Source organism: Triplophysa dalaica, chromosome 11 (assembly GCF_015846415.1).
Source record: "Triplophysa dalaica isolate WHDGS20190420 chromosome 11, ASM1584641v1, whole genome shotgun sequence".
Taxonomy (NCBI): Eukaryota; Metazoa; Chordata; class Actinopteri; order Cypriniformes; family Nemacheilidae; genus Triplophysa; species Triplophysa dalaica.
In genome coordinates, this window is record NC_079552.1 from 4,078,602 (window position 1) to 4,099,628 (window position 21,027).

General features: G+C 36.9%; 1 protein-coding gene across 2 annotated transcripts in view; it reads right to left on the bottom strand.

Moving 5' to 3' along the window:
• The window catches only part of hpse2 (heparanase 2), a 54,910-nt gene that overhangs the window by 22,062 nt on the left and 11,821 nt on the right, over positions 1 to 21,027 (bottom strand). For both annotated transcript variants that reach the window (XM_056760582.1, XM_056760583.1), the window contains exons 4-6: positions 8,418 to 8,591; positions 6,149 to 6,320; positions 3,915 to 3,962 (exon numbers count right to left, since the gene is read on the bottom strand). In XM_056760582.1, the coding sequence (XP_056616560.1) occupies positions 3,915 to 3,962; positions 6,149 to 6,320; positions 8,418 to 8,591 (394 nt within the window). The remainder of the gene's footprint in view (positions 1 to 3,914; positions 3,963 to 6,148; positions 6,321 to 8,417; positions 8,592 to 21,027) is intronic.

Genomic DNA, 21,027 nt, shown 5'->3' on the forward strand with positions numbered 1-21,027 from the left:
CGAGTTCATATTGAAATCTCTGGCATTGGTCCACAGACACAAGCAAATACAGTAGATAACATCGAATCTAAAAGACATTGATGAACTGCCAGAGACATTGAACAATTCTGTGTTCAGATTTAAAGAGTTCACATTTATGCTATTTTCTTAAAACCAGAGACAGTTACTCTCAAAATGACCAAATCTGATGTATGAAACACAATCATGACATACAGAATTTTTGTATAAATCTTTAGTTTTATGTCAAGTATCGGCTAATAACCAGAGAAAAGTTCTAGTATAGCAACAGACAAATAGACATTCAAATCGTCTATTTGTACCAATCACTTTGAATCTGTTAGTCATACTGTCACTGTATTCTATTCAAACTGACGTGTTTATTATAGTGTAACGTGCAATATTAATGGGATATTTCACCCAGATGAAAATTCACATCATTTTAGTAGTGAATGAGGATGGTGGCTGTCAATGCACTTCTCAAAAATAAAGATGCCTGGAAGGGTTCTTCAAATAGCTGTAACGGTTTTTAAAAGAAATAGTAACACTTTACAATAAGGTTGTATTTGTTAAAATATTTGTGAACACGAACAATACTTCCGTGTTTATTCATCTTCATGTAAATTCCAATGTGCATTTTATAAATCAAAGTTGTATCTGTTAATGCACAATGAACTAACAAAGATTAATAAATGGTGAAAAACTAAATTGTTCATTGTTAGTTCATGTCAAGTCAATGCATTTACTAATGTTCACAAATGCCACCTTGCTGTAAAGTTTTACACAAATATAAAATCACTAAATCCCAACTAATAACCCTCTCCCAATCTATCAAAAAACCAATACAATAAAATTGAATTGAAAAGGAAACAAATGTTTTTTACCTTTTCCACTAAAGTTTTTGCAAACAAAAGAAAAAGATTCTGTGAATGTCAAAGGTTCTTTGACCACACAGCCTGACAAAGACCCAATTGAGAACCTTTTTTTTTGGGAGCGTAACATTTTTCGGAAGAAATAAACAACACAAGGATGATTAAATAATGACAGATTTTCAAATGAATTATCCCTTTTTACTTCATGCAATGTTAAAAGAGGCCATTGTTGGTACCATTTCAGATTAACAAACGAGAAGCATAACGTTAAGCAAAGAAAAGAGCTTTAAAGGGATTATTCCACAGTCTAACTAATGTAAACGCCACAAGAGACTTTTAACAGAGGTCGTGAGGGATATTATTCCTGGATTCCTCTTTTGCTGTAAAATGATAATTACATGTCAGGACGTGTGAGAGCATATGGATCGAGTTTGACTGAGTGGGTGGTGTATTTTTCTCAGTTCTCCTCTCCGACACCCTTTCCTACTTCCGTTTCCTTTAATTAGGGTTGACCTCTTCATTAATGAGTCTACTAATGCCACCTTCTCCGTGAAGACGCAGGGGGGCTGCCTAATTGAGAGAGAAATGCAAACCTGTTTATGTCCTTATAACTTTTAATGGCCGCAGCTATTGCAGGCACTTGATAAAACACTTGGAGTTTCTCATTACTGAAATAATTCAAAGCAACTCAACGTGGAACTAATTAAAGTCATTGGAAGCACATCCAGCCAACACTGTGCTGGGAGATAAAAGAAAGCGCCTATGCGTTAATGAGGTTGTTTTTTATTTTTGCGTATGAATTCGTATGCCACATTGCTCACTGAGCGAATCTGAAATGAGACGCTATGAAGCGACCCCTCGGCTGACAAAGAACTTAGAAGAGGAATGGGAAAATAAATAGCCTTGCATATTTTCGCTGGAACTCTCTAAACACAGCATCTGCGATTTCTCATGATATCACACAGGAAGTCCTCCTGCTGACCTGCAACTCGCTGCCCTGTTCGTCTCCAGCAGACGGCAGTGATTGCTCGGTTGCGACTGGAGCAAAGCGCACAGCAGAATCTCATCTCAAGACTTGTTGCTTCACCTCCAGCTGACACCTCAAAAGCCAACCATCAGCTATAGATGAAGCCAGCTGTCCACGTTTACAGCCAAATGCTATCTGAAATACTGCATTCAATGCAATGTCCAAATCAAGGTCCACCACCAGGAAGAGCTGTGTTGGAAAAAACTTACAAAAAAATAAGAAACTTTTCAGAATTACACTGTTTCTCTAGAAAATGATGTTTCTTCCCTTAAAGTGATTGACCTGATGTTTTAGATGACCTCAATGCCTCTTGTAATGTGTCAAATCAGGAAGAACCAAATTAAAGTGTTAAAGTCCCCGTGAACCGGAAGTTGCGAAAGGTTTTACTTCTGTATTCTGACGCATTCCCGACTGTCTAATTTACATCATTTGAGATGGATCATCATTTCAGGGCGGAAGTGCTAGATTATGAGGGTACGTGAATTTAAAAAAGAAAACGACCCACATTGATAACCTATTTACTGTAAATGCTGCAATATTTCATGAAAAAAATAAGAATTGTATTTTTTTATTTCACTGGGACTTTAAATAATGTATTTAAATAATTAAGAATGAAAATAATAAATAATACATAAAAGATCTTCTAGATATATAAAACCTTTATTTTCAAAATAAAATAAAGACTTTTATTTTGAACCTCTAATAAAACAAGCCAATAACTGATGTTTTGTGTCAATTGATGCTTTGTATAATTGTACACCTGCAAAACAAGTGGCAAAACACAACACTGGGCACTTGACAACCTCTATGGTAAGAAGTCAGACATGCAGAGGATGTTATCAAATGGAAATATCCAACACTGTGAATGGCACTCTCACAGAACTCTAGAACTAATGAAGACACCTGGATATAGTCAGGGTGGGGCTAGGGAACATGTCAATCAAATAATAAAAACAATTTCTAATCAAACCCATTTGACCCTGTGATGTAAAGACACAAAAGCACAATAGCTTTTCAAAAGAGAAAGCAAATACTCCTTACTTCTATAAGAAGTTAATAGGTTTGAGGCTTTTGGGAGAAGTGGTAGTTTAAAGATCATTACACAACAGATGATTGCCCTGTGGCCTCAGGAAGACAGCTGCTCTAATCCTCTGAAAGACTCTTTATTGATCCGTCACAGGTGAGTGTAACTGATCTCACTTATTAAAATTCTTAGGCTACATTATGTTTAGGATAGCACAGTAGCCATATGACTCATACGGTACTATGCATGTAGTCAAAGAACTGTAAACAACACTGTAAACTGCACAGAAAACTGCACTACATCACACAATGCAATGCACAAATACACCTACAATATAGTAAACTTATGCATTTAAAAAAAGCAGGAAACAGTGTGAATGCAGTTTATGGACACAGCCATTCATAACAGTCAAAACACTAAACTTTTTACAATGAAAAACAGACAAACAGAGCAAATAGATATAGATGTTAAAGCTTCTTTGTTGATGGAATGTACGAATTGATAATTGTGAAACAATCTTTTACAACCCGTCTCAGTAATGGTGCTTTAACAAGATTAGGAAAATGAGCTCAAATGAAAGGCCTCGATGTGTTATTTGGGAGAGTAAATTTACCTTCAAGCACATTATCCCACCTCGCAGGTGTTAGACATTAAGGTGGGGTGAAGCAGACTCTACATTTGATAAACAACAGCGCAGACAGGCAGACCGAAGGTCTGATTCCTGAAGATCTTAGACTGGTGTACTCATAAACTCTGAAGTCATTCGGAGGCCAATGTAGGTGTCTAGAATGCCAATATAATTTTCACTCATGAACAGTCTGGATAATCTTAAAAAAAGTGATACAATTTATTTGCCCTGCCTCTGGAACAACTTTCAAATTTCAATTACTTTTTCAACACCTCTCATTTATTCAAAATAAATGTGTTGACTTAAATCTCAATACACAACGTGGAAAAATAAAAAAGTTATAATTTAAAAAGGTAAAATACCTACTGTTGCCAGGTTACTGCATCAACTACAGGACCACCGTTTTTCATAAACCTGAAAAGAATAGAAAATTTGTATTATTAAAAATGTCAATGTACAACATTGTATTGGAAAAACAAATGATCCTGTCTAGCACGCACAAAGGGCACCGAGCTCTACACCACATGGTGTCTGTTTTAGTTAAAATTGATACATATTTTCCCTGTATTAACAAACAAACATTCAGCATAAAATACTGTCTCCCCCTTTTTCTCCCAAACTCCAAGCTGTCCCATAATTCCCCTCTCCTCTCCTGTCCTCCACTGAACACAAACTGCATTTATCATTTCCATCTGAACCGAGACTAGTAGCAGCAAGGGGTGGCGTCTCTTTCCAAAGAAGACCTTCGACTAAGCACTTGTGGTTGTAATACCAAGCATCATTATTTTCCAGCCAAAGTTTTGACTCCTCAAAGCTCCGTCGGGAAAAGGTCTTCGGAGAGAGGGGAAAAAAAGCTTAAAGTGCAGAGTGCAAATCATACAGAGCAGAGGAACCAATGCCAATATAACAAAAGCTCAATATGAAAATAGCAGATGTCACTGCAAGGTCCTTGTCATGATAGGAATACCAGCATGTGTGTTCAACCTGGGCTGCTGTGAGCCGTCGGTTGCCAGAATAAGGGCGCTGTGGTCAAGCATTGACAGATTTATGTCTGGCTCTGTCACATTAGATCTACAAACAATTAGCAACCACTCACAAAACCCATTACTGCATTAGACGGTTTGATAAACAGAACAAAAACACTAAGAATGATAAATATTATTCATCACATTTGTGATTTTAGCAAACTTTTAAAAACTGCAAAATTATTTTCGCTTAAGTCTGTGAAGTCTTAAGTTTAAGTCACAGTTTTCATGGGTCTTGTCATGCTGTCAGTCTTTCACATTGCTGTTGGATGACTTTATGTCACTTCTGAGGTTTGATTTTGTTGAGATTCAACAGACACTGGACTGGAACGGCCACAATACATCTAGAAATGCTGATTAAATGAAAATGGTCTCTTATTTTTCTACCGTGGCTGTATATGTGATCAAAAGCATAGGAGGGTATTGTGATGGTCACATAAGCATAAAGCCCCAAATTTGATACAGTACATGGCTCACAATTTAAAAAAAAATTGCTATTCATTTTTGTGAGTGGCTTTAGAAATCAAACGATCAAGAAACTACTAGAACCAATTTTTTATACATTTGCTCAATTACCAAGTGATTTTCCAAAGCGCCTTACAAATAGTGGAGCATTAACATTTTGTCAATGTTCAATCGAACCAAATAATCTCATTTGTGTTCAGAACTATTTGTACATCATTTTTGTATTATCTCTTTTTTGTATGTTTGGAAAGACAAACGATATCAACATAATGAGAGCATCTTAAATCTAAAACATAATCAAAAGTATTCAAAGAACGGAATCATGGAAACAAAAGACTCATAATCTATAGATTCCTTAGGAGTCCCTCAGAATTCCATCAGTGACATCATCAGCAAAAGCAGCATTCCTTTGATGTTTCCGAAACTTCAGAAAGCGGCAGATATAAACGTTCTTTTTCATCTGTGGTGTTGAAGGAGTGAGTGGGAGGAACAAGCAGCGTGCAGGTGGAACATTGTTCGCTCACGTCATTAACAGGATGACACTTTATTTATCTGACAGTGCTTTTCAATGGCGCTACAGACCCTGGACTAACAGCCCACATGGAGCAGCATAAACATGCCTCAGCTACGAGCTCCTCGGGCAGACGGACGCTTCCACACTTTCTTAAACAAAGCGCTTAAGAGAGCTATAACAGGCCATGTATGGCGAGAAGCCACAAGGCACACATCATAAAAGACCTTCTGATCACATGTTTTCAGTGACAAGTAATACGTCCAAAGGTTTTCACAGTTATGAATGCTAATGCAGATCTTATGAAAATTTTGTAATAATAACATGTATTTTTTATTTTTACTGATTTTATATCATTTCTTTCTCATGTTAATCCATATATGTTTTTTCTGTAAAGCTGCTTGCGGTGATGTAAAACCGTGAGAAGAGCTATCATAAAAAAATCTGATCAGACTGAATGTAACACAAGTACACTGTGGATTAATGACATTTTAATGCGGACGTAGGTACCCAGCATGAAGTTTTAGAATCCAAGCGACTATGTCACAGGGAAGTTTGTAGCTTTATATCTACACACGCTGTATAAGAGAGTTACTCACCCATCTAGCAAAAGGATTGCGTTTTTGCGCGGACGGCCGATGTTGGGTCCGTAGAGGTTAGCTCGACTGTAATAACGCACAGACTGGAGCAACGATTTTAGAAGCGTGTAATCCTGCGCTAGTCGAGAGCTGTTGACCGATCGAGCTGCCAATGTGCGATAACTGTTTGGCTCTGTGAAAGAAAACAGAAAATAACTCAAGAGGTGAGATCTAGAAAGAAAAGGTACAGTACACCCAAAAACTAAAATTCTGTCTTTATTTACTAACTCTCGAGTTGTTCCAAATCTGTATACATTTCCTTGTTTTGATGAGCCCAGAGAAAGATATCCGGAAGAATGCTTTTAACCAAACAGTTCTTGGCCACAATTTACTACCATAGTAGGAAAAATTACAATGAAAAGTCAATGGTGGCCGAGAACTGTTTGGTTACAAGCATTCTTCATCAGAACAAAGAAATGTACACAGATTTGGAACAACTTGAGGGTGAACTATTCCTTTATGTAAGTATTCATTTAATAGCAAAGTTCACCCATAATTAAAAACGCCACCATTTTAAACTGATACATTCATTATGGTACAAAGATATGTCACTGGAAATTGGTAATCCATCCATCCATTTTCTACCGCTTTATCCGAACTACCTCGGGTGGAAATTGGTAATAAACATCCAAAATCTATAAGCTTCTCTATGAGAAAGCAAGTTCAATGAAAGAATGGCAACTTACGCACATGTTTGAAATGAAGTTAAATAACGGAATTTTAGTTTGGGGAGGACTATTCTTTTATCAGCACTCTAGTAAAACATTTAGCCAGCACTTTGTAAACTATTTAAACAAGGCCAAACTTAAAGAGGCTCACACTTGAAATCAAAGTGAGGACATCACAGCATTATAATGGTGAGCTTTATAAACACTACACTCTGTCTAAGTGTATGAGATCGACACAGACACATTGAGCTGGCCAGAACATTACCAGTGAGCGCTAAAAAGTGCCGTAATGTGATGGAATGACAGGTGGATTACAGATATATTAATATAAAACAGAATGATTACTTATTAAAATATCATCTTTTAGTGTTAATAAAACAAATTGTCATTAAATCTAAAATTATACAGTATAAATGTACAACATTTTGTAATGTAACTCATGTTAACCTATTTTATACAATTACAGCAATATAGATTGGTGTAATGTTTTGGGGGGGTTTTAGTTATACACATTTGGAACAACTTGAGGGTGAGTAAATGATGACAACATTTTTATTTGTGGGTGGAGTATCCCTTTAAAATACTGTCATCATTTACTCACCCTCAAGTTGTTCCAAATGTGTATAATAAGTTATATTGCACACATGTTTTTATATAATTTAGGAAAGCAAACAGTCCCGCGGCATCTCATTTCTCATTTACATACATTGATGTAGCAGAAATGTCAATTCCTAACATTTTTCCAGATATCTTTCTTTGTGTTCAACAGAAGAAATGACATTTATACAGGTTTGAAACAACTTGGCGGGGAGAAATACATGAGAGAATTTAAATTTTTGGGTGGTGTATTCCTTTAAAGTCACATCGGCTATCAACAAAGAATTTTCCGCCTGACTTGTTGAAAAGACTCCACAGCACATTAGATAATAAGTGAATGTTGTTTAATACACTCTGTGCTGTTTTAATGTTTATAGAGGGTCATTCGATACAAGAGCACCATGAATGGGGCAATTTGCAGCATGTCTGGTCCAGGACAATAGATGAATGAGTGCTCAGAGTAGATTACAACGTCACCAGGTGTCCTTTTGGATTCTCCTTTGTGAAGACGTCTCTGCAAATAAGCCCTATTCAAACGGGATTCGTTTTATATGAGAAGGTGGGGTAATGTAATAATTACCCGAGCTTCTCTGTGATTTTAATCCTATCCCATTGGACATGCATTTTTACAGACGCATTCGTGTTCTGGTAAAGAGACGTCCTGAAATACAATCACAGGCTGTTGAACGGACATGCTGAGAATCTGCCCTTGTCCTGCCCGCAGGCATTGTCCCAACTGAACCATGAACAAAACGCATGTATCATAGTGAATTTAGCCTAGAATGTTGTCAGAGATTTGAGAAAGGGTGTCATTTGTGATTTTAATGTATTTATTATAATTATAAATCAATTATTTTACCTTTAAAGCTGATTCCTCAAATATTGTAATTTGATTATTCTGTCCATCATGGATGTATGGAAGATTTATGATACGGTCAATGCAGACTACACGTGAAAGCACTCACCGTTGCCGAGCTCCCAGGAGATGTTGTACTTTTTGCCGGCGCTGTATTTGAGGAGGTTCAGAGCACTGGAGGAGTTCCACGAGTTGTCCGGATTCCTGTGCAGAGCATTCAGGCCGAAGATCAGATGAAGTCCGGCACAGTCGGCAAAGTTGTACAGTTTGTCTAAAGACCTGGCTGGGAAAAAGCCAGACACAGCTGTAACTTAGATGTTTAGTTCTCTAAAATATTGTAACAAAATACTGTGTACAAAATAACAAAAAAGGTTCTCACACTTTACTTTCATAAATGTCATAATGTTTCAATTACTTTTTCAGTTATTTGTTTTTGATCAATGAGGATAAAAAAATAATTTAAATGTATTTTTTTTTGCTTTTTATGAATTATTGTACATTGTATTTATCAAGTGTTTTCTTTATAAAAATAAGTTTGTACAGAAACACGATATCTTTAGAAAATACAAATTATAATGTCAAATAGAGTGTGTGAATTCATTTTAAAAGTAGGACACTTACACTACCAGTCACTTGAATGAAATGTTTCTTATTGTCTTAAAAAGGTTTTCATCCGAAGATTTTTTAGTTAAAATATAATTGTGCAAATATACACTTTTTTCATTATAAACTAAAAACATTTTATTTAATAAAAAATGAAAAATTGAATAATAAGATAGCGAGTAAGTGTCCACAAACTTTTGACCGGCAGTGTATCCTGGAAAATATGTCATTCTTTGATGCGCAGAACTTAAATATCAAAAACAGAAATGTGTCAAAGAAAGTTTTTAAAATCTGCCGGACGGTCTGTCACAATAATTGTAATTTGGCTTATGGAAAAACATTGACTGATGTTTAGAAATCCTATCTGTTAAAAGCAGCGACAATAAACACAAATATTTCACTACCCTTTGACTTCATTTCCTGTGTTTAAAAGGAAGCAGATGAAACCAAGACAAATGTAGAGGGAGTCAAATCTTGTCAGTAATGCGACATTCTATGCTAAGAGCCTTTCATAAGAAGTGGGTACTTGGTACCCACAGTAATGTGTGCGTTTAATGTCAATGTAATGTCATAACAAAACCAAATTTTACATCAACTGTATATATCTTTTAAAGAAGCCATGAGAACAAAGAGGTATAAGCAGGTCCACATGGTATCTGCCGCCACAGAAAGCTCCAACGATTTTAGATGCCCATCATTCAGGAAGTACTGAACATCTCCGCCCTTTTGCTGATTGTATATGTTGGTTAAATAAAGGACGCTTTTAGCGTTCAATACTTGAAAAATAACTCACTGGGTCTTAATTCAAAAGTTGTTGGTTGAACATTTTCTTCTTAATTGTGATTTTTTTCTTTTTATTGCCTTTTATGTGCATTTATCAAAAAGTACAAGATCAACTTTACAAACAGTCAAGCTGCTAAAAGATGCTTAAAACTTAAGTTCATTGTATAAGCATTTTTATAGCCTTCATCACAATGTGACCAATATCAAGCATACCATTTTCTATACCCTACGTCAACATTCACACAATGACTCGTAAAAGATCGAACACATTTCATACTTGTGTACAAACTATAAAGCTGATCTTTAAAATCAGCACTTTAAAGCAGAAAGGAAACGTTCCAAATAAAGGCTTGTTAAAATCTAACAATAATGATGTCAAGATCACATTTAATTTAAACAAGCAGTCAACACGTCAAGGACGGATCTTACATCACTCGTACTTTAATGACATCAAACAAATGCAGTTATATGGACTTGTTTACTACATTTAAAAAGATTTTATATAGAAAGCATGGCATACTTCATGCTGACTAGTTTTTTTTTAAACCAACTTGCCATGCAGAGTGCTGTGGGAGTTCTGTCTGTTATGCGGCCTTTAGCACAGCGAGGTGATTAAAACAGAGCAGTATATCAAAGACAGGTGGATGGAAAGCAGGACTGCGCTGTCAGGGCAAAGTGGGAAAAAGATCCAGATGTGCTTTCATTTCTCAGGTAACCCTGAAACTCATCAGACTCTGAACCAAGTAAAGTGTGGGATCCATGCTGAATGTGCCAAGGTTGGTAAGTTCATGTCTAGTATGTGGGGAGACGTGGGCAAGTTGTCATATTTTGGCGTACAGAATATTTCTCAGGTTTATTTTTAGAAATCAAATTCAGTTTAGGCAAATACCTTAAATCTATTGATTTCTTTTTAATCTATTTATACATGTTAAAAGAATCATGGAATACACAGACATTTTGGAATAAGTTCTTATAAAGAAAATTTGCCACTACACAGTCAATTAGAAACTTTTCGGGAAAATTTTAAGGGATAGTTCACCCAAAAATGGAAATTCTGTAATCGTTTACATCATCGTCATCACCCTCTTGTCATTTCAGACCTTTCAAAATAGAAAGAAAGTCATACAGGTTTGAAACAACAAGAAAGTGAGTAAACGATGACATAATTTTCATTTTTGGGTGAACTGTCCCTTCAATCTGTAACGAAAAAAATAAATAAATGGAAAGAATTTTTTTTCGTCAAAAAATATTGAAATGAATATAATTATCCATAATTAATAATTTTGGAAACATCAATGAAAATAGCCTCAACATTTCTTTCATTCCATCATAACTTTCAATTTTTTCTGTTATTAAACTGACAAATAAATATAATACAAATAAAAGGTATTTCGTTTTAACTATTAAAATTGTAATCTGGACATTTTTGGAGGTGTCCAGGGAAAGTCGGAGGGAAAAAAATCACCCATTAGAGCCTTCCCCAATCTGAGATTTACTATAAGAAAAAAGGTTAAGAACCAACCAAAATACTACACCACTGCTACACAACATACATTTGTCATACATTTGTTTGCATTTTGATTCAAAATGCAAGATTTAGCCCGTGTGACAACTTGCCCCGGTCTTCCCCTTATACATTTACGTTTGCATTTTTATATAGTGGTAAAGACATATCTCCAACGTTCTCATCCTACAACGTATAGCAGTCCTCACACACTCTTACTTCTGTGCAACAGTAGTTTGCATTTTCCTCTAAGGAATAATTCCCTGTGATGGAACAGCTAGTTTTCCTAAAAGCAGCTAGTTTGATCAGTTCCATGTTCCAGGCCTACAGTAATAAGGCAATTAGTGAGCGAGCAGCATCCTGAGCCAAACCCTCTCTATAGAGCTCCAGACAGACAAAAACACCAGAGAACTCAGAAGTATTTCCAGAGAGATCCCTTCACGTTTTTTCTTCATCTCTTACCTTCTTTGGCTCTCTCTGTTTTCCCCCGTCTCACACTCTCCGTATCAAAGACAGAATTCAATGTCAAATTATAAAAAAAATTGTGACAATGCGCCAAGACTCTTTGGAGGTATTGGAAAATAATGCTATTGATTTTGGAGAGGCTTCAAGTTTTGCTCACACATTAGCTTGCCTCCAGTATTTCATTCGTATCGCACGTAAATTCAATCAGACAGTGAAAAAGACCACACCTTATAAAAACGTCCTATTTTAAATTATTGTTGGACTTCGACTCAGTAAAAAGAAACCTTCAACTTTTTCCACCTGATGCTTTAAAATGTATTTCATTTCGTCATGCCAGTCAAGTTATATGCGAGATGCTACAATAAAGCAAAGTTTAGACTAAACTAACTCAATTTTGAATCAAACAAATTACGTTACCGGATAAAATAAGTTTTTACGGTGCACAGTGAGAAAACCTATATCATACTAATCCCAAAACCCAACAGTCTGGACAATGTAATACATTGGGTATAAATGCATGGATGCATTAACAAAATTGGTGTCTTTGATCTCTCTCGGAGTAGACCGTGTGAACTTCTACAACTGCGGAACCCAACGAGTGGGGCTAAATTTCTGGATCCCTCCTCTCGCAGTGTAATGGAAACAGAGAGAGGTCTGGATATTGTCAGGCTAGCTATCTGATCACAGACATAAGACTCCCATAACAAGCTGGACTGCACCAGAGCGCTACGGCTCATTTCTGAGCCAGCTTATTTCCATTTATGACACGTGATTACCTACAGCAACTACCGGGACATGTACACCCGAATTCCAAAACAGAGATCAAAGCGCTTCCCTACCAAGTAAATATCTCCAAATCGACGGCCATAAGGCCGGCGGACATTGTTTGACGGGAGAAAAGTAAACTTGATCACGCGTTGAACGCTACGCTAGACGTTTGAAACCGTACGTTGCACGTATTCAAAGTAAAAGCAGATTTATTTGCAAAGAACGAACGGCTGGATCGTTTTCATAATCATACGCCACATGTACATTCTGCTCGCATTCCTCACCGTGTAATCAATCGTAATTGCACGCGAGCCCATCTCGACCAATCCCATTACACGGGACGCAATTACGTTAATTACATGGGATGTAATCTTCCGCGTTGTATCAAAAGGACAGCGGGGAAGTCATTTCGGCTCATATTTTACCTAAACAAACGAAAACATCACTGTGAGACCCACACGTGAGAGCAAATGATGAATCTGGTTTTAACGCGAGAGAGGCCAAGTGACTGATGAAGTCAACGTGGCGAAATCGCCATTTGTGTAAAACTTGTGTTACAAATGCCAAACTACTGTTCTGGCTACGGGGAACATTTAGTAATGTGAAGTTTGTTTGCACAGTAGCCAAGGAAAGCCAGACAAATTACAGCACGACCTACTAAAACCAGCGCGTACGATAATTGGGGTATTTTTTATGCGAGTTTGTTCTACGTAAAACAAATGACAAACATAATGAATATATCGCAGCGACCTTCCATCACAATGATCCAAGAACCTGAATTTCAATGTTGAAAGAATGAGAACGCAACATGAAAAATGCACAAAAATTATTCATTCCATGAAAACAAAGCTCGCCTTCCAGTCGGTGAAAGGCTACGGTTTGGCCTGTTTTAATTCCCAGCTCTCTTTAAAGCAATTTCAAGTAAAGTAATTGTTCAATTGCAGCGGAAAAATAACCACGGCTAATTATGACTAATGACTACAGATGCCGGCGAAATGCTCTGTTTCTGCAAAGAACGGATGCCATTCCGAGCCTCCATCAACGCTCGTTTCTAGCAAGCGAAAACAACACGTCCCAACGTGCATTAGTTAGAGCTCATTTTTTTTGCGGCCGTACACTTTTAAACCATTACAACAGCGGCCCCTGTAACCCCTGGTTCAGATCGTTGTTGGACTAAACGACTAAAACATTAAACAACAAGTAATATCCTGTTAAATCGTAATGAATGGCTTCTAATCTCACTTTCCTTGCAATTTTTCATTCGCGCAAGGGCCTGCTGACTCCAACCCGGCATTTCGGATATCCCCGTTTAAACCTGAGGGGTCCGGAAAGTAGGTGCCAGGAAAAGGAAGAAAATATGGTTTCAATAGTTCTGGTTTGTGGCAGACTGTGCTACACATCGCACAAACCTGTGCGCGCTGGTGTTTATAAATACAGAATTACGTCGGGTCCCTGGTTTGATAGGGCTTGATACACAACAGTCTAGAAACCTCTCAGGTCAAACCACTGTTATGTTCAAGAAGAATGCAAACTATGAAGGCACCTGTTTTTAATTCCTTATGGCCAGTTTAGACCGCGCGTGTGTGTATTGCGTATTTTATGTCTGTGTTTTAATAGTTGCTGTGCGTAAGTGTGCATGCGTACAGAAGAACAATAAAACCGAATTCTGCATGGTTGCGTTCACGAGCACATGCATTCATATGCGTATATGTATATACTATATATATTATATATGTCTGTGCGTGTGCGTGTACATGTGTCTGGCCATGTGGTTGGCAGTGAAGGAGACCAAGAGCTGACTGATATGTTAACATCTCAGAACACACTCTGGTGTATAAACATCCACACACGTTTGTGTACACTAATTAATCTTCCCTGTGAGGCTGCCTTGTGCACGTCCCACATAGCTGGACTTTGATTTCTCGCTAGTGTCAACAGTCCTGAGCTCAGGGCTGATTGGAGCAGCGTTTGATGAAGTCAAAGACAAGTCTGAGCGCCAGATTACATCAACCGCTTTAAAACCGACGTCCAAATTCAAACCAAAACCACTTGCGGGGCCAGAGTTCACCACGAGACTGTATAAGTTTCTAAACACGTCTGTCAAGTACTCTTAATGAAAAGCAATATTGTGACATAAAAATTACAGAAAGATTTGTTCATGTGCATCTCATAAATGATCATTTGAGCATGACTCGAACGCAGCATTACTGCTATTTCATGAATTGCGTTCCAAATATGTGACCCTGGACAACAAAACCAGTCTTATGGTTAATTTTTTTACATAATCTGAAAGCTGAATAAATACGTTAAGCTTTCTATTGATGTATGAGTTTTTAGAATAGGACAATATCTGGCTGAGATACAACGGTTTAAAAGTCAGGAATCTGAGAGTGCAAAAAACAAAATATTGAGAAAATTGCCTTTGAAGTTGATAATAAGGGGCACTGTGGCAGGCCATCCATTTACAAAATATCTTGATGAAACGTGATCTTAACTTGATATCCTTATGATTTTTGGCATAAAAGAAAAATCAATAATTTTGACCCATACAATGTATTTTTTTCTATGACTAAAAATGTTCCCGTTAAGACTGGTTTTGGGATCCAGGGTCACACATGTCATTATCTTAAAGGAGACATGAGAAGTGTGGAGACGAGTGTTCAACCTTTAATTCTCATAATGACTAATAATAATACATGATTCTGCAATATTTTTACTTTTAATTACAATCAAATGAAGAAATGTGACCCTGGACCAAAAAAAACAGTCATAATAGCAAAGGTATATTTGTAGCAATAACCAACAATACATTGTAATGCATTTTTTTTTTCCTTTACCAATATCAATGAGATATTAAGCAAATATCATGTTCTCTGAAGATATCTTGTTGATTTCATACCTTTAATAAATCAAAACTTTATTTTTGTGAGTGGATGCAGCAAAATCGTGAACAAAACTGTCCGGAAACACGGCAGCACACTTCGCTCGCTGCGGCCGGCTCTTTAGGAATTATCCACTCAAGTTTGGTATCTATGTAAAGCTTAAAATTTCAGCTTTTTGGTACATACCCTCCACAATGTCATTACAGTGGTTGTATAGTTTACAACTATAAAGGCGATTTTCTCAATATTCAGATTTTTGTACGCTCAGATATCAGATTTTCAAAATGTTGTATGTCAGCCACATATTGGCCTTTCCTAACAAACCACACATCAATGGAAACCTTATTTATATATGCCTTTTTCAAATGATGTATAAATCTTAATTTCGAAAATTGACCCCAAAATTGATTTTAACGGAACGTTACGTCCTCGCCCTGAGTGCATTTAGTCTATTCATTCCAATGTATGGGCGCTCCCTAAAATTATAGTAAAAAAGGCGAATATGCAAAGTTTAAGAGTTGAATTATACTGGAGCTGATTAGAACGACTAATAACATGAACTTTATGCTTTTTACTGTTGATAAGCAATAGAGCAACTTACAGTGCATTTAAGGTTTACATGCCAATTAGGGCTGCATATTTTGAAATATTGCAATTGTGCATATCACTCTGGTTTGCAATAACTGAATTAATTTAATACTGTATTTCAAATATGTATACAGTATGTATTAGGGATGCTCCGATCCGATATTTGTATCGGAAATCGGCGTCGATACTGAATAAAATTCTAGATCGGGTATCGGTGAAAAAATTGCACCGATACCCGATCTAGCTTACATAAAATTTCTGCTAGGCGATGTAAAAGTTCCTGGTGACACCGGCGCTTAAACTCTCTCGTGGCTGTGCTTTGCGAAGCGTGTGACATCATACGCTAGCAACGTGCTCTTTACGTAGTGCACGTGAACAAGCGAACATAGCTTACAGCTGAAATTGAGCAGCGAACAGCATGGAGCGACAAAAAATATCTGCCATTTAGATTTATTTTAGAACAGCTACGCCAACAAGTTACACCGCTGTTTGCAATACATGCGAAGTAAATGTTCCGAGGGGTGGTGATAAAGCTGTTCATTATAATACTACTAATTTAAGCACGCCGAGTTCAATAAGCTGAAGAAACTAAAACGAGACGGTACGAAGCAGCTAACTTTGGAGGAGACAGCGGAAAGAATTCAGAAATTTCCATCTGGTAGTGTGAAAGCAGCGAAAATCACTGAAAGCATTTTGAATTCATGGTAATGGATTTGCAACCGCTGTCCGTCGTTGCGAACAATGTCTTCAGACTCCTTATAAACCACCTGGAGCCGCGGTACGACATTGTGAAGCGTAACTGAGACCTGAACTGTACCAAAAAGTCTGCAAACATGTATACGAAAAAAATAAAGATGTCAATGCGGTGAGTTTTGTGGATAATTTGACTTTGAATTTCTATTTGCACCGACTAAACTATTATATCTTTTTCCGTTTATTTTTACATGTGCAGCACAAGTTAGGGAAGCTAGTGTTTTGTTTATCTTTCGGTGTTGGATGTTAAATTTGATTTCCACTAAACTTTAGCCTAGTTTAGTGGACTTTGCTTTAATGACTAAAGCATTAAAAAGAGCTGATTCCTGTTTGAATATCTAAAGCAGTGAAGCTATTGCTTTTTTGCTCAATTTCAGCTGCTTTATTGTTTATTGTGCATTGATTTTTTAAATTATATTTGCACATAACAGTTATTAAGAGATTTTGTTTCCATTTATTAATACTTGTCTATCAAGCTAGTGAAGCTGTTGTTTTATTCAGCTGCTTAATTTGCACTTTAATTTTGAATTTCAAGTTTAAGATAGTGAACATTTTGTTTTATTTTGCTGGTTTAATAAATAATTCATAAAATTTGTGAATCATTTGTTTGTTATTTTGTTTTACGGGGTCAGGAAATTAATGTTAAGTCGAGCTTGATGTCTTGCACAGCAATGCACACAGTTTATTAAGTAATTGTGCACTTTAAAAATGTTACCTTAGTATCGGATCGGTACTCGGTATCGGCCAATACTGAATCTCAGGTATCGGAATCGGTATCGGAAGCAAAAAAGGTGGATCGGAGCATCCCTAGTATGTATAATGAAATCACATGCCAGAGAGACTGGCATAGATTTTGTATATATGTATATATATTTCTCACAATTCAATCACATCTCTTATTGTATATTGCACTATATAGCAAGCTATACTGGATTTTTCTTCTAATGTCAACAATTTGGTCATGTGAATTTGTTAATTTCTCCAGTTTGAAAGAGGTATCCAAAACTTCCTCGACATTTTAATCAGAATAGCAAAGTATGGAACAAAACATCCTTCACTGTCTTTTACATTTTCAGCACATTATTGAGGAGTTAGGAACTCCTTCACATACCTGCTGGAATTGTCCGCCCAAATCTTTATAACCTACTAATGCCGTAATTACACCACAATCAGTTTAAAGAGTCGATGAAGATAAGAAGGGTGAGGCTACACTCGTAGCCCCTTGAGCTGTTTTACATCACCTCTTCAAAGGATTTTCAACAGGATCACTGAAACCCATCCTTCACAGAAACGCCAGTCAGAAAACAAACACTATCTCAATTGTACATCAATCGTCTTTTGGCGGTACATCATTTCCCCGTCTGGAAATGCAAATGTAAGAAGTGTATATTTGAAGGAAAAACAGCATGTTTCTAGTTTCTCATAGCGAAACCTCAGGCTGGGAAGATGAGCAGACGGATGACCTGAGATGCAAAGCGTGAAGGACACGGTTCACGAGGAGACTCCCCCGATGGCAAGAAATAATTTGAAACAGCCCTGGACATTTTGTAAACATAAAGGTCTACTACAAAGTCAAATGGAATGCAAAAAATAGGAAGCTTGTTATCTTAAAACTGCTCAGAACAAAGATGGAACCTTATAATTCCAAGGCGTTGATATATGTATAATTTATATATAATCTATATAAATGTAACTTTGGCTGATATTTACAATGCGTTACAAACGATGTGTTATGTGCATTCACAAACAACCACAGTAAAGGTCAGTAATTCATGCACTGAATCTAACCCATCACTTTGCCATTGCTAATGCCATGTTTTGCATGGACGGTGATCAAACCGAAGAGTGCCAGTCAAAACACCAAACCCACCATCCACAAAAACATAACCACGTGCACCAGTTTGCATCAGTTTTCCAGGATAATTCTTCCATGTACTTTGGACACATCCGAACGAATACTTACCGTAATGACTGTATTACTGCGATGCGTGTAAGACGAAGCCTCTGAGAGCACTGGCCCAGATTCACTGTCAGAGACGCAGACGCAAGAACAGTTTGGTCTCTCCGGTAACTGTGTCTGACAGCCCCGGATTTGCCTTCAGTACAGAGTCACATGTTTTCACCAGATGCTGTGTGAAAATAACAGAGCATTTTTCCAAACGTTCACCTCAATAAATACCTTTCAGATACAAGCCATCAACATTAGTCTTGGGTTCTCATTGTGCGCTCGGATATCGACTGGAAATCCTCAAATGGACACATCTAACTTAAGTCAGACATGTCAGGGGTCTGAAACAGACCTCTCTGTCCATCTGCAGCAATTTCACGACTTGTTCTTCTCCTAAACCTCTGTGACTCCAGTATTACGTCTTGATCCATATAGTTTTAGCTTGCACCTGTATTTTGGGATTGGCCCAGGTTCGTACGATATCAAGCTTTGAAATTGATAATCCATACACAATTAGACAAATTGCAAATTTTATGGCATCCAGTCAGATCTGAAATTTCAAGAAACTTTGCAAGGGTATCACAGCAGGTGATTCTAATAACCAGACTCAATATGTTAATATGGATTTAATTAAAAAAATGATGTAAAGCTATATGATTGATCGATTATATTAATCTATAATAAATGAATGAAAGTCAAGCTATGATTTCAATATGGAAAACGATAAGGAATTATTTTTTTACCTGTTGATATATTCTATTGACAATTATGAGCTTAATACTACACAAATGTTAAAATCATTAAGAACTCCGCGCCTAGAAAATCTCAATAAAATTGTTATTGTGAACTTATATGGTAACAATAAATTTTGTGAATTTATTTGGAAACAATAATAGTGATAATGGGATATCATGACTGGCCTTTTACCGAGATAGGGCTGGTGATATTGAGGTTACAATAAAAAAAACTGTAACTTGCTGCTAATTTTGCTAATAACATTTAGGTTTATGTGCAGAAACACATCAGACGTGGTCTTTTGGCTTTACGCTGTGCCCACTCAACAGCACCTTCCATCTGCCTTTGCTTAAAACCTTCAGGTCTTGTCAGTCAAGTTAAAGTAAAAAAGGACAGAAAGGTTTCGGTTAGTTTCTTCTGACTGGGGGCCATTTAAAAGCACTCCAGTCACCACTTAAACGAAGTTTGGATCTCTGGAACATGCAACAGAAAACTCAATTTTACCTTTCCGCTCGTGTTTCCCAGACCGGAGCAAATTTCATTACTTGTTTATGGACTCATAAAATTCCTTGAGGAACATAGTTTTATTCACACACGGCTTCATTGAAATGGAGCGAATATGAGGTGGACGGATGTCTAAGCACTGCAGAAATTTCTGCTACTTTCTAATAGGCCCCTTGAAATAGAGCATACCGCCCCAAATGGAACAGGCTGACTTTGTTCATGTTTCTGCACTGATCTTGGCAGAAAAGTGAGTCGAGAGGACTACAGTCTTTAGCTGAAAGACTTATCAGAGCAGCCAAAATATTTCAGAAAGGAACACACGAGGGGCCGTCCAATTTCTGCTGCAGGGACTGCCATTTAGACTTGCAAGTACTGCCCAACCATCACATCAATTAAAGACAACAACATTTATTTTCCTGGTGCATTGAGTTGTACTGCACATGTATTTTATATACAGATATGCATTTTAGTCTCTTATTATTAGTATTTTCTCATGAGACACCTAAGACACCATCTCATTCAATGCTTATTAATCTAATCTAATGATTCAAATGTAATTTAAAAAATCACTCATCTGCAGGGGCACCCTTACAAAATTCGAAATTCCAGTCCAACCTGTTGCCAAAGGATTTGTAAAGATATGTACGCCTCTTAAGTCTATATATAAAAGGATTAACATTTCAGATGCTGTCAAAATGTTGATATTGTACGCTCCATTTAAAAACACAACGATGTACAGTAAACATCTACAATAACTGCTTTTTATAGACAGTAATTGCATTCTTGAATGTATACATTTATTGCCTTAAGGGCAAATCCTAAGCAAAATCTGCTATACAAAACTATAATAAATTCAATAAAATACAATACAACACAACATTTTTTGCAAAAATTTGCAGTTTATGCTTCAGACAGAACATGATATAAACATATCCACACACACACGTTTATATGGTTTAGGAGGACCATAGACATAATGATTGTTATACTGTACAAACCACACACACACACATAATGCTGTTTGTATGGTTACAGTCTAAGAAGCAATAGTTTTGCATTCCACATGTCAATATTCAGGCTTCTGGCAAATTCTCTGGATTTACAAATAAACAAAAAGCTGGGCAGGAATGAGTGCAGTGAGTTTAATTCTTTTTCTTTCAACTAAAAATAGAATTCACATTTCCAA